The sequence below is a fragment of the Falco peregrinus genome, chromosome 3 (genome assembly GCF_023634155.1).
Source record: "Falco peregrinus isolate bFalPer1 chromosome 3, bFalPer1.pri, whole genome shotgun sequence".
NCBI classification, from domain to species: domain Eukaryota; kingdom Metazoa; phylum Chordata; class Aves; order Falconiformes; family Falconidae; genus Falco; species Falco peregrinus.
The window spans coordinates 46158475-46173101 of NC_073723.1; the positions used below are offsets into that span (position 1 = coordinate 46158475).

Genomic DNA, 14627 nt, shown 5'->3' on the forward strand with positions numbered 1-14627 from the left:
ACACAATCTTGCATTGCCATTGCCACAGAAGCGATACAATAATACCTGCTAATGCAAAAGTTATTTGAGCAACCCACTCAGGTGTAGAGACAAGAGTGAGCTTAAAACCAAACCAAAGCAAAACAAAAAGGCCCCAGAAATATCAACTGCTAGAAAAATAGCAGACAGAACACATTAATAACAGATACAAAGCAACACATAAAAAACCCATCACACAGCACAAGATTGTAAACTAATCAGTTTGTGGAAGAGATTCACTTCAATTAGATCTAATTCTCACCATGTATTGGTAGGTGAAAAGAGAAATTCTGATGCACCACATGCAGGTATAACAGTTCTACAAACTCCACATCTTTCCGTAATATGTGCTATTTGTGCTGAATGGCCTATTTAGTTCTAAGCCATTCCTTTTACAAAGTTAAGGAGCAGAAATTCAAAGGGGACTGAAGCTGGCCAAGAAAATAATTAGAAAAATGAAAAATTTCCACAAACTGAAGACGTCAGGACCATGATGGTTTGGAGAGTGCTACATGTACTTAATGGTTTATGCAAGAGGGAAGAGTATAACAGAATTCAAAATTCCACGTTAAGAACAACACTGTCTTTTATACTTGGAACATGAACTTTTATTCCACACATTTCAAAAATGGCTGCAAGCAAGTGCTGTGTCATATCTGGCAACTCCAAAAGTAGACGAAGGCCATTTCTGAGAAAAACAGCATAATTTTATGATAAGAATACTGCTCCAAAAGCATATTCATTATCTAATATCCTTTACTTGAACGTGACATCTTTGTTACAATCTAATCCACTGAAAGGTTTCCTAGCGAAGCCTTTCCTCATGTTTATTTTATGCACTGGTCCTGATCGCAGCAATTTTACTTTGATTAGTAATCTAACAACCAAGGTTTTGATGACGTTAGTAAGAGTGTAAAAGACCTTTAATAAAAGCACAGTTGGATACTTCAGATGTTAAACATTAACATCCTGAAATCCATTTTTTTTTTTTTTTTTGGATTTTGGAGAGGAGGGCTGGGGAGAAGAGCAGGGAAAGAAGAGACACCCCTCAAACCTGCAAATAAAATCCATAAAAAACATTAAAGAAAGAGCTCAAAATAGAGCTTGCCTCCAGCAGAGCTTGCAATCAAAGACATGTAGGCAGCAGACCAACCACTTCCCACAACCTGCAGCAAAATACACACTCCCCATGAGTAATCACACCTTTGTTTGCAGGGGAGAGGAAGAAGAGAAGAATAATTGGTGAAAAACAGCTTCCAATGTAAAGACATTTATGAAAAAACCATTCTCCTCTCCTGCCTAATAGACCATCAGGACAACTAATTACTGAGTTTATATCATACAAAGTTTATCTGAAAGATAAGTCTATGGTTTAAAATATAAAATATAGCTCTAGACTTCAAAAAAAATCCTAGAAATTCTGTGTTGTAAGAGCTGCAGAAACAGGTCAAATTCAATCACAGCCAGTCATGATATTGCATGAATTTAGGTTTACAAAGCTGTTAATGATATTATGACTGCAGTAATAAAAATACCTCACCCCACCCCACAAACCAAAACACCACAACATAAAAGATAAAAATAAATCCATGAATAAAGGCAGCTTTCCCTCCTCCAATTTGAAAATTATCATTTTGAGGCAAAGAAATATTTCTCGTTAACCAAGATCAACATTGAGTACCGTATCTATATTCATGACCATATTAAAGACAGTTTTCTTCCCAACTGCAGTACAAGTCAGAGAATTAGGTACATGAAAGAGTCTATAAAATGCAATAATGCCCTTTTTGGAACAAGTTCTTTTTTACTTCCTACTCAGAATTGTAATAATTTGAAAGTGCAAAGACCAATCAAGTTGTGAAGCAGATTAGAACAATCTAAACCAAGTAAGAATGTAACTAGCAAGAAGGACATAACTAAAAGAGAACTACACTTAAAGGAAGTGTTTCTTTCACCATCTTAGCATAGTGAGAAGGAAGATATTAACCACCTGTGCATGCAATACTCTTAATCACATAAAGTTGTTTTAGCTGCTAAGCACAACCATTATTAAAAAACGCAATGACTATGGGCAAGGACTTTTCTTAACTAGAAAAGGCAGAAACTTAGGATGCAGGAGAGTTCTCTCACTCCTCAAACTCCCATGAAACATCACTCTGAAGCAAACAGCACTACAGATTTCACCCAGGTATGCATAATCGCAAAAATCAAAATTCTCATCCAAAGAAAATGTAAGAAAAGAGCAGAAGACTAAACAAGTAATCTCTTTTGTGTGTGTCTATCCAAAAGCATATTAAGTACTATGTAAAGACACTTTCAGGGAACCTCCTCTATGCAGTAAAACAGTTTTTGAATTTGGAATATCCAAGGTATCTTAAGAACTTACTAGGGGTTTCAGAAATATGTTTAGCCTGCTTAAAAATATGAAGGGAAGGGGGTTTGTTTTTGTTTTACCTTTTTCTTGACTGAACGGCTACTCATGATTTTCTCCACAACAGGACCTTCAGCATCAGCAGATTCCTGTGTCATAAATACCATACAAGAGTTACGGGAGTGCATCTTTGCCACTTAAAGACTTCCTTCCTTAGAAAAACTTTAAATATTTTTTTTTGCAACAGGGGATTAATACACAGGAGGACTTTTTCCCTCTAGCATGAGAACTTAGAGGATTCAAATAGATTTAACACCATAATAAAGGACTGAAGGATACTTGTTTAAGACCTTTTTTTACGCACTAACACAACTCCAGCACTCTCAGTACGGCTGACATGCACAGATACACAGATATAACCACATGGGCAGTTCACCTCTCCTAAAATAACACACACTTTCACCACACAGTCTAGATATTAGAAGATGTTCAAAACCTTTATTGGCTGTGTAAGTGTCCAAATGATAGCTATGAAAATTGCCTGCAACTCCCTACTGCATTAATTCACTATTGCAACTGAAGGCAAACCTACCAAATTCTCCTTCTGATAAGACACAATTAACGATGGAGGTCACATACAATATTTCACAGGGCTTAACAAATTGCCAAATGAAATAGCAAAGAACGTGTATATATTCTCCAATAGGTCATCAGTTAAGTGAAGTAGTTCTTTGAAAAAGCACTACAAAACAATGAGATTGTTACAACAGTCATTCCTACGGTATTACCCCTCATCTTATTCAAACTGTTTTATCCATCATTTACATTGCACAGAGAATAAAGTGTACCCTGCTGGGTACTACAAGGCAGTAATTTCATAAAGGGGTTCTTATGGTGCCTAGCAGCAGGGGACAAGCTTGAGTGGTTTATTAAAGTCACAGAAGCCAGACCACTGAATTCACAGAAGTAAATTCAAGACTTCTAGCAGTCCAGTTTAGATTTCCTTTACGTAGAGACCAGTACTTTCAAAGAACTGTGTATCATCAGCTTGTAAACAAAGTAATGAATTAATATATTCTTTAAGAATGTAAAAAGCTAATGCCTCCTGAGCATACTGTGCCAACCATGGGTGAGTATCATTCAGGAAAACGGCCCATATTTAAATGCTGTAGTTACAGCCACTTTTCAAGTTTGTATCTAACCTGTTGCTCTGATTGAGAAGTATTTGAAGGAGAGTCTCTTCCAGCAGCATCAGCATCATCAGCCTCCTCATCTGAAATCTTGAACTCCAGGTCTTCTGTATAACGCTTCCTCTTCACCTGCCTGCTGGAGCGTCGCTTCTAAATAGAAAACATTGATATTTTTAATGAGAAACAGCACTGGTAAGCAGCAGAATAACTGAGAAAACTTCTTTGTGTTCCTCATATACAGTAGCGAATGTATAGTGAATGATATTATTTTTACAGCACCCTGGTAGAAATAGTGAAATCAAGGCATTACTATTCTAAATTTCTGCCTGTTAGCTGATCTTAAATTTATAACAAAAAAACCAAACCACAAAACACCAACCAACAACAACAAAAAAAAAAAGTACGCCATTTCATGCACATTGAGTTGGGAAGTGATTTTTTTTTTTTTTTTTTTAGCGTTACTAAAACCACATCAGAAAATTAGAAAGCATATGTATCTCAGAAAGCAATTAAAAATCACAAAGTTGCACCTCTCAATTCACATCTACAACAAACTTTGACAGATGGCCAATGCAGGAACCAAACACCACCTTGCCACAGCACGGCCCACAGTGTTGCTAAGCAGTGACAACACACGTTCTTGCTCTCCCCATCCGCCCAGTTGTACCCGGATTATCTTGTAGGGGAAATACAATGAAATATGATTTCCTCACTCCACTGACCCAACACTGTTCAGAAAGACATCCTGCAGCACAGCATGGGAAAAGACCCCAAATAGAGAATGAAAAACTTGAAACACCCCAAATTGAAAACGTGGTTTCTGTGTTACCATACCCTCATCTCCAGGAGGAGAGAAAGCTTCAGAGAAAGCACAGAAAACAAACTGTAAAATATACAGGCATGCATTTGACAGCATCTGCAACTTGATGCTCAGTGCCAGTCACCATTTTCTGCAACAATAAAATTCAAATTCCCAGATAGTCTGCATCAGGTTATATATTTTGAAAAGCTGAGAGCATATGCTGCTGTGTCAACTGAGCTTCAAATATCTCAATGGACTGAGGTATATATTAAAAAAGATGTTGAATATCAACTGTTAAAAAACCTCCCACCTTTATGAATTGATACACTACTTACTTTTATATCCTTCTCAGCTTAACACAATCTTCACCAGTACATGCAAATACTTATGTAGCTTGTTTAACAGATCTATGCAGCCAGGTTTCTCAACATACACAAAGTCAAATATTTACTTTTACATAGTTAGTCATAGTTTTTTAAAGCACAAATATCTGATGCACTTCACAAAATTAGAAATTCTTTAGCTGAAAATGAATTTTTGAGCAAAGGTTAGGTTTACATCACCCTTTTAAACAATGGTGATGTGGCTTCTACCTTTAACACAGTAACTTAAGGGGATTCCCACAAAACTGTACCAGTATTTTCACACTTGAAAACAGATATCACTTGGCAAATTTTCACCCTCATTTCCATAATCACTGATGGGAAAATACCAATTTTCTTTTGGTTCAAAGGCAAGTCTTACCATTATTTTTGGTGCCAAAAACCTTTTCTTCCATTTTCCTAATAGAAAGGATGCCTAAAATATAATGGTACTCCTCTATTTGATTTTTATTGACTTTATTAGCTTCCTGTTTCCTCTTACATCCAGACAAGGCTTTGCAATTGTTATGGATTGTTGTCAGAAACTGTGCATATGTTTACCTGCATCAGATTATCTTTTACTCATTAACTGATCTATAGATAGAAAGGTGAGTAATAGGCTCAATAATGGAATATAAAAAAACCTGTATGGTAACACAGAAAAGTGTTTCTCCTCTCCAAAGATAACAATGCATCACTGTGCATTACTACATAATATCGTTACAGAAGGCTCAGTATTTAACACTAAGAATGCAACGGCGTTTTAGACAACTGCATGTGTCAGCTGGGAAATGCACAACAAGTTTATTACTTCTAGCTGTCCTAGTGTATGTGGTTGTAACCCTTCCCTAAGTTTATCCAAAGAAATGTGGGTGCAGTGTAACATTAACAGTGCAAGAAAGTATTAAGAAAATTCAACATTACCTGACATTCTTGATTACGTTTGATTAAGAAGTGATACAGATATTGTAAATACAAGTGTTAGGCTAAGTAAAAAATATTTCAAATGTAAAGTTTATCACCCAACTGAGTTTCACAGACAAAGTTTTGTCCCACTGAACTGAAAACCAGCAAACCATGCATCTATATTGCACTGTAGACAGTATATCATGTATCTGCAAATCAAGCCTAAAAACCATCAGCTCCAAAAGTTTCTTCTACTTCTTTTGTCAGCACCATTAATCAGGCTGAGATTTGTGGCACAGGACAGACTTACTCTTCAAACATTTTAACATTTGCATGGTGTATCTCAACTTTTCACAAATCAAAAATAACACATTCTTCTGTTGCTGCTTTTAAATGCTCACACTTCCTTATGCTCTACATCCTTCTGGAAAATAGTAAGGGGGAAGGCATAAACCATGTTTGCATTAGGATACCACTGTTTGTAACCCCTTCACCAGGCTGCTCTGAGCATTCTTGAGTGATCATCAGTCTCAACATCTCTCGTAACTACAAGCAAGACAACCACAACTGATGTGCAACAGACAAATGGCATAGATTTTAGTAATGCCAACATGACTGTTTAGGAGTCTCATACTTTCCCCATCACAATTTGCCTCTACCCCTTCACTAGGGAATTCTTATTGTTAATGCCCACTCTGACCACTGCCAGCAGAAGCAAGACACGAGCTGACCACTTCTTAACACGGTTAATGACAGAGCACATAGAAGTTGTCAGATATGCTATTTCTATTACCAGACTTTCTTTACGTGAAATAAAAGTTTGGACAGAAAGTGATAGGTGCACCATGTTCAAATTATCAACGTTAGCAGGTGACTGGCAGTCCTACAAAAAGGCCCTTCATCCATTAGAGCAGCACAGTTACAAGTCCCTGACATGCACATTTCTGACAAGCATGCTTCTGCTTTGTCATGTCTTAATTCTTGATCTCAGAAGGTTTGCATAGCCAATGCAAGAAGAAACACAAAGCTTATAAACAAGATCTCATAATGGTACATTAAGTCTACAGAACAGAAAATTCAGCACTATAATTGCAACAGTGACAGAAGAGAACACATGAAAACTCCACAGCACCATCCACGTATCTGCAGATAACAAGACTGCAAAGTGAAATTATGATGAGGAGTACTTGTTTTAATAAAATACTCGCCATGGTGATTTCCAGTTCTCACCTTCTTGGTACATCATTCTAAATGACACAGAAAATTAGTATCTCTGTAACAAAGACCATGAGAACTACCGTTTTATGCATCTAAATTGTCAAAGGCTACACTGAACTTGCATAACAGCATTACCTGAACCCCTGGGTCATCTTCATCTTCAGGATGAGGTGACGGTGGTGGAGTTTTTTCCAAATCTGAGTTTTCAGAACCTTCCTTTCCCTTGTTAACCTTTTTCTTTGCAGCACTAGTTTCTGAATCCGGTTTCTTGCTACTGAAACAGAGGTATCTTTAATCAATATTTGTACAAAAATGCAAGTAAAAGGTGCTTAACAAAGTATTAATCTGCAAGATGTTTGTTTTCAGTGAGTTCATTATTTTCAAATGCCTTCCTTGTTAAAAGTATTTAAGCATAATTGTAAAATTAGTGATGCATTGGCCATCACTATACATTTCCCATTCCTTAACATTGGACACCTTGCTTTTTTCCTTCAAGATTTTAGACAGTGACGCTGAATATGTATTAAACAAGAAACTAAAAACGACACTGGAAAGGAAGAGTTGCTCTCTTCAGAACCTGTGCTTTCTGAAAGCGGTGTTTGGGCAGCCTGACACATGTGAGGAGAAACAGGATTATGCATGCACTTATCTTGGTATTAACTGTGTGGACCAGGTGAGCAGAACCAGAGGAAGCGCTACCAAAACAAAGGACCAAATGTGAAAATTCTTCATTTTCTTCTACCATCCCTGCTATTTCCAAGCTGGAAAGGCGCTTTTGTGTCAGCTCTGAGGGTACCCATACAACCTCAATGCATACAACTGCAGCTTGCACAGGGGGAAAAAAAAAACCACCCAGCTGCTATCTCAGCATCGATGCGATACTAGAAAGCTATATCCACTGACAGTAGAAAAAGGCTTTGGGGGGGTGTTTCTCCCCTTCTCCCCCATGAAACCATTCACCACCTGAGAAGCTGGGAACCCATCTCTCCAACTGCACACAGAGGCCTGGAAATGGGTGAGGATGCACATACCAAAATACAGCTTTAAATACACTGTCACGGAGTCACACACTGAGACTATCTTCAGCATCGCGGGGTGAAATTTTTAAATGGCAACAAAGAAGAATCGATGGTACAAGTTAGTAATGTTAAGCACACTCCGCCTTTGAGTCTTGTGTGGGTCTTCGCTAGCCTTTTTTCCCCTCTGTGGTCAGCCTCCCCCCCCGGCCTGTTACTGATTTGACAGGCTGGTTGTGGAAAGTTGCTGAGATGTTTAAGAGCGGAGTAGAGTTATGTGCTGGTATCTGACAAATGGCAAGCACAGGTCACCAAATGTTATGTCAGCCACTTTTATAGGGCTTCTGCACCCTCAACATTTTAATTTCATACCCGTGATGCTGCCTGCCGTTTGGTTTTCCTTCATAATCCCCAGCCCCGGAACTTCTCAAACAAACACCAGCTTTAAGCTTGTTCATGTTGATCAGTGCACTGGCCCACTGAAAGCGTGTTCTGGAGCCATAATGTAAAACCCCTAAATATGGTTACATGTCACTTTGCGACTGGGACAACACAGTTGTGGCATCATCCTCTTTCACTGCCTGCGTTTCAACTAATGCTGATTTTAAAATACATTTAGAAAAAAGAACCCTGACAAGTGAGAAGACCGCGAGTTTTTAAAATGACTTTGTATCACTGAAAAATTACAGGGCCAACACAGCTTTCCTCTCAAAAAAAACACCTCAAACTGTGACAATTAAAAAAAAAAAAAAAAAAAAAGAGAGAGAAAAGAAAAAGACAGGAAAGGGGGGGAGGGGCGCGGAGTTTGACACCGCGGGAAGAGCGCGGGCACGAGCCAAGCCCTTGGGAAAGGCGGAGGCGCGGCGCGCGCGGCCGGCCCTCCCCCCTCCCTCCCTCGCGGCCTCCCTCGGGCGCGGGCCGCGCGCGGGCCGCGGCTCCCCTCGCGGCGTTTGTTTCCGCTCTAGCTGCCACCAATGGCACAAAGCCGCAGCTGAAGCGGGGCCCCTTGCCTTTCATCCGCGCGCCGAGAGCGCTCCCGTCGCCCCGGCAACCCGCGGCCACGTGACCAGCACCTGCTCCGCTGGCTGGCGGCCACCGACTGCAGCCATCTGCTTCCCTCAATCAGCGCCCGGGCGCTGCCGGCACCTGCGCGGCCGCGGCCTGTGCCCCCCCGCCCCGCTCCCCCGCGCACCCCCGCCGCCTTTCATCAAATCACCGCGAAACCGCTTCCAAAAAAAAAAAAAAGGGGGAAAAAAAGCCAACAACAAAAAAACCCCAAACAACAAACCAACCAACAAACAAACTTTACATATTTCTCGGATTTGTTCAAATCAAAGGTAAGCCCGTCGGGGCACTGGACGGCCGCCAGGTGAAGTGAGCTGACAGGCGGGCGCTTTGCGCCCCTGACCCCCGTAAATCAGAGCAAGGCGCGCAATTAAGTTTAGTAATCGTTACCGTGCCCCGGGTGCACCACCGCCTATGAATAACAGGCTTAAAGTCGGGAAGAATAGTGTGGCCTAGGTCTGATAGAACGTCAATTTGCTGAAAGGCCGGGCCGCACTAATGAGGGCCCGCCGGCCCTGGGCTGCCCGCCCGCCATCGCGCTCCCCGGCGCTCGCCGCGGCCCAGACAAAGGCCCCGCCAGCGGCTCCGGCACTGCCGGCAGGTCCACCCCGACAAAGGTTTCTTTCTAGCCTCTGTTAAGACCTTTCCCCGCTCGCAGCGGCAGGGGCTTCAAGCTAAGAGTATTTCGTGACCTATATATACCCCCGAGCCATGCCCCAGCACACCGAGTCACTCTCGCTATCACAGACGCTGGTGAAGTGATTCACACGCAAGTTTCACATCTGCCCCCTCGCCAGGCCAGTTAGAAATGGACACACGAAAGAGCCACCAACTTCGGAAGAACAAAGCCCGTGTGCAGCTCCACCAGGAAATTTTAAGTTCTAAATTCAGCAGAAGAACTGCTCTTTTTAAATGCACAGCTACAGTTTCTTTCAAGGAAAGAAAAGAAGGTGAAGTACAAAAAAGCCATAGAGGAACAGCACCATCCCTTTGAGGGAGGCAACACACTGCTTCCCAGTGCATCACGCACCCAGGAGGCTTCCCCCAGCCAGTGGGAGCACCAGCTTCCTCCAGTTGTCAGCAAGTGTTCCTCTCCAACTTCCCACTGAGCCAATGTGATTTGGTCCCGATGATTACATGTACCCACTTTTGACTCAGCCTTCCCACTTCCCAGCAGATCATACTCAGGCCATTCAGGAAAGATGTTAGCCTGCACTAGAATTACCCTTCCACGTGTAAGTACAGGCAGGTTAAAACCTGATCTTAAGAGACTCTGCCATTGCCATTAGGGTCTGCGTGTCAATGCTTAACTCTGGATGCGCATCTGATAGTACTTCACAAATTTGGCAGCCAGGCAGGCAAACTGTAATATACACATTTAGACAACTCTCTCTCATTTGTTTTCACACACGCATGATTGCAGAATTCAGCCAAGTCCCACTAGAGCAAAGCTAGTGTCCAGTCCCAAAACAAGAACTAGAAATCTGTGAGAGACTGAAAGTACTGTTTGCCACACACAAAACACTAAAATATTTTAAAACTGTCACCTAAAGCTAGTCCTTCTATTCAAGTGATATAAACACCAACAGATGAGATGCCGTACGACCTAGCTGTCCAACACCACTTTCTGATTTCATCCTCTTATCCCCAAGGACTGCCCAGCATACTGACCGAAGGGGATGTATAAGATGACAACCTGCAGAAGGCCAGACGGGTGAATGACACGAAGGAAAATGGGCTGAGGAGGAAAACAGTAAGTAGGACAACTGAAAGGAAAGCTTGAATTACAATTTGAGAACAAGCACCCAAACTCTGACAAAGTGTTTTGTGTCAGTTAGTCAAGCAGCCACCTACAGAGCTAGGTCAAACTATAGGACTTACCAGGCCAAACCATCCAACTCAAGAATACCCCAAAAGGCATGGCATGCTTTGCCGGATTAAGAGGGGAAGTAATTAGCCTGTACGTTTACACTGGGCAACTTACCTCACCTGATCTGGGTAACTGACAGATCTGTTTATTAGTGTAATTTATGATGGCTATCAGGATTTGGATTATGCCTTTTTCTACAATTTAAAGACATAAAATAAGTCAGACAGACTATTGATCACTATTTCACTGTTTGGGAACACTGTCCCGTGACAAAATCATGATTACAACCTGGCTTAGGGAAAACAAAAAGTTACACATCCACTGTGGAGCATCAAAACCATTAAAAAAAATAATCCCACCCTCACAAAATGTCAGAGCTGTAAGAATTTCTCTACCTGCCTTACCTGAGGAAAAAATTATTTTTTTAAAACCTCCCAGTGTAATCAAAACCTTTTGGGTTTTATTTTTCAGATCAGTTTTTACATGTCACAAATGTGGGAAAAAAAAGAGCACAGTAAGTTTTTTTCCAGCCTGAAAACTCAGCCAAATTTGTATTTGAGTACGCTTTGGTAACAGCAAAGCCCACAAGGCCTGCCTGCAGCAAAGGTAAGTATCTGGCAGCTGAGCTGGTTCAAAAGGGAGGTGAGGACAAGGTGTGAACAGGAACAGCCTCAGTGGACACGCACATGGAAATCTCGCACGATTTCCTGTTCTATCCCACAGGCAGCCCCCTTCCTGCCTTGCTCAGGATGATCTGAGCTCGGGAGTGGAAACTACCACCACCGCCCCGGGACCTCGCTTCCTGTCCTCCAGCTCCCGAGGGTGCTGTGTGCTGCTGTCCACACCGGTCCCCCAGTGCAGCAGCCTCTTCCCACTTCCGCGGCCAGGAGCCATCCCCTTTCCGATACAACAAACAGCGCATCTGTGCGCCAAAAAAGATAAGAGCAGCCCTGCAAAGCACAGCACACTGCTTTGAGGAGATGGGAGGAGGGACAAGCTCCTGCAAAAAGCTACCATTTGGCCCTCACAAATAATTACTGCTTCTCCCACTGTAATCGGTGGCCACTCTCTAGGGTTTCATAGGAAGCAGCAGGAGAGAGATCAGCTGTGCTGCAGTGTGATCTTCTCAAACAGGTGGTCCTCATCTCCTCCAGGGACAGGCACAGGAGGAACAGACATCTGAGCCATGACTTTGCAATTCAGTGAGACTACTTCCCTTTCCCTGTCCATTTACTTTTAGAAAAAGCTGCCTACTTTGCATGCACCTGAAGCTGGCTCTGTAACATTAAGAGCCCACAGAATACTTAAGCCTTAGCACTCCCACTATTTAATAAAAACCCTTTATTTGTGATCCTAGGTATACATACATTTTGCTTTCAGACCCATCTAGTTTGCTCCACAATAGATTTGTTTTGCAAATATATTTTTTTTTCTAGCCACCACTGTATTTGTCATTCTGTATTGGCAGGATTCATTAGAAGTTTTAACAGTACAATATTACTGTGTGATCTTTCTTTCAAGATCACCAAGTATGCAGTATAATGTACCAGAAGCCCATTTGGGTGTTTTCTTTCTTTTTAAGATGCTATGGGGGACACAATTCAGACAAGCATGAAATTAATCAGCTTCTTCCATTCTGACTGTTGTCCCTCACATGAAGGTGCATTTCAGTGAGGCAGGCTGCTCATTTTGTCACAACTAACACCAAAGATAGAGGAGATGTGAAAGCTAAAAGTTTCTGGGGTTTTGTTGTTTGTGTAATAAAAAAGGATTATACTGTTAGTCAAAACTGGAACTGAAATAACAGGGTTATATTATGAGCTATAATAAATTACAAAAATGTAATAAACAAAATGTTTTAAGAGACTTAAAGACTGGATTTTTTATCTATGTGTATACCCTAATACAGCCTGTGTCAAAATTAACTATCAAGGACTTGTTATGCTCTATCCAAAAAACTGTGGCTCTTCAATGAATACGTTTTCTATGTCTGTCTTTATTTACCTGAATTTTATGTAAGTGCAAAACTCTTCTGTTAAAACTGATCAGCTTATTCAGGAATGAAAACCGTTAGTTTTGCACAGCATTTAGAAATTAAAAATCACACTACTTTCAATGCTTAGAAGGAAAATACTGAGCAATAGAAACAGTAATAGTAAACACATGCCAGATAATAACTTTATCAAAGTATTTTACTTCTACATAATCATCCATAATCTATATTAGCTTGCATTAATCTCACTCATCTCGGCTACTGTAATACTTCCTTTCTGGAGTCAGTGCTGCTGAAATACTGTGTCTCAAATGATTAAACGTTTGGACTGTTGATTTATTTGAAAACTTGATTCAATGATCTGTCACTGGACAGGTTCTCCAGTCTGTGATGTTACCAAAGTAAGCAAGTTTCTTTCACCAACTTAAAATTCTTTGGCAGCACATTATCACAACACAGCTTCAGAGTTCTTCAGAGAAGTTTGATACTGAAGCTGACAAGACCACAAAATGAGAATAACCTTGTTTTCAAGAGAGCATTTGGTAACAGAGACACGAGCCCATTATAGGAAAAGTAGGACTCTCTCCACACCCCTGAGTAAGCATAAGAACAGCAAATGCTCGTAATGCTGCTCCAAAAATGTTTCTCTCACAGGTAAAACAACAGGGCTTAGTACTTACTAGAACACTGTAAGTCATCTAGCCACCCAGGGACAAGAGTTATTGCATGGGAAAGAAGATAAAAGACTCCTACAAACACAACCACCCAGGGACAAGAGTCACTGTAGGGAAAGAAGATAAAGACTCTCCTACAAATACAACTAAGCAAGCAGTGATTTGTTCCTTCAAAGGAAACGCTGCTCGTTTAACCTGCATGGCATGTCCCAAGATTTAGAGAAGATGCGCAAAGAGATACTAGGATTGAGTGGATGGGACAGACCAGCTCTGAGGTCTGACATCCAGCACAGGCACAGGAACCCATGCATGTTTTTGAGGCAGACTCCTTCTAACCACTGCTTATTAAACAAAGCTTCACTGTAGTCAAGACCTTGTAAAACCGCACTAATTAGGAAGTCCTGCAGTAAAGCTTTTTTCATTTCTGGTGGCAAAAATTGCTGGGAGATGCTCAATACCAAGTAATATGGCCTGGTCAGCCTTTAAACCTGTGAGTATAGGGAAATGGAACAAAACGGTTACTTTAGCTGATACAGTATTTTGGTTTCAAAAACACATAGTAGGAGATAGACAAGAGATATTTTGTAAGATGTGAATTGCTATGTATGTAAACCCCATCCTTGGAACAGTCCGGAATGCAGCCGAAGTAACTTCTGCAATACGGATAGGCTGATCAACTGTAATTTACTGAAATGTTAATATAACCCGTTCAGGGAAACATTTGATTTTACAAGCCAGCATTTATAAATCCTTCAGGAAACATCATCTCTGCCAATATAGAAACTTCTCTTTCTTACTGAAAGAACAAGTAACGTCTTACTGTCCGTGCCTCATTTAGCCATATAGCTATATCAAACCTAACCAACAGTCAGCCTTGTAGAATATATGCAAAGCTGATTCATTAACTGCAATTTTTAAACCCTAATACAAATGGATTTTGCAAACTGATTTGGATTAACCAAGTCTGGCTGTGCTTCCATCTGGAAGTTATATTTTATAACACTAGCCACATCTTGAAAAACAGATTCAGATGTTTGGAACAAATTCAGAACAGTTGTAAGAAATTCTAGGTACAAATGAAAAAAAAAAAGAAAAAGCTTTAATGTCTTTTTCCTCTCAGTTTTATTTCAAGTAGGCATTTA

At 40.8% G+C, this 14627-nt stretch overlaps 1 protein-coding gene across 8 annotated transcripts in view; it reads right to left on the reverse strand.

The window, feature by feature from the left end:
- Positions 1-14627, reverse strand: part of CHD7 (chromodomain helicase DNA binding protein 7) — a 132588-nt gene that overhangs the window by 42073 nt on the left and 75888 nt on the right. For 7 of the 8 annotated variants that reach the window (XM_027787895.2, XM_027787900.2, XM_013299809.3 and 4 more), the window contains 3 exons: positions 7003-7141; positions 3592-3729; positions 2473-2538 (listed from right to left, as the gene is read on the reverse strand). In XM_027787895.2, coding sequence (XP_027643696.2) covers positions 2473-2538; positions 3592-3729; positions 7003-7141 — 343 coding nt within the window. The remainder of the gene's footprint in view (positions 1-2472; positions 2539-3591; positions 3730-7002; positions 7142-14627) is intronic. The other variant, XM_027787899.2, reaches the window with a different exon arrangement.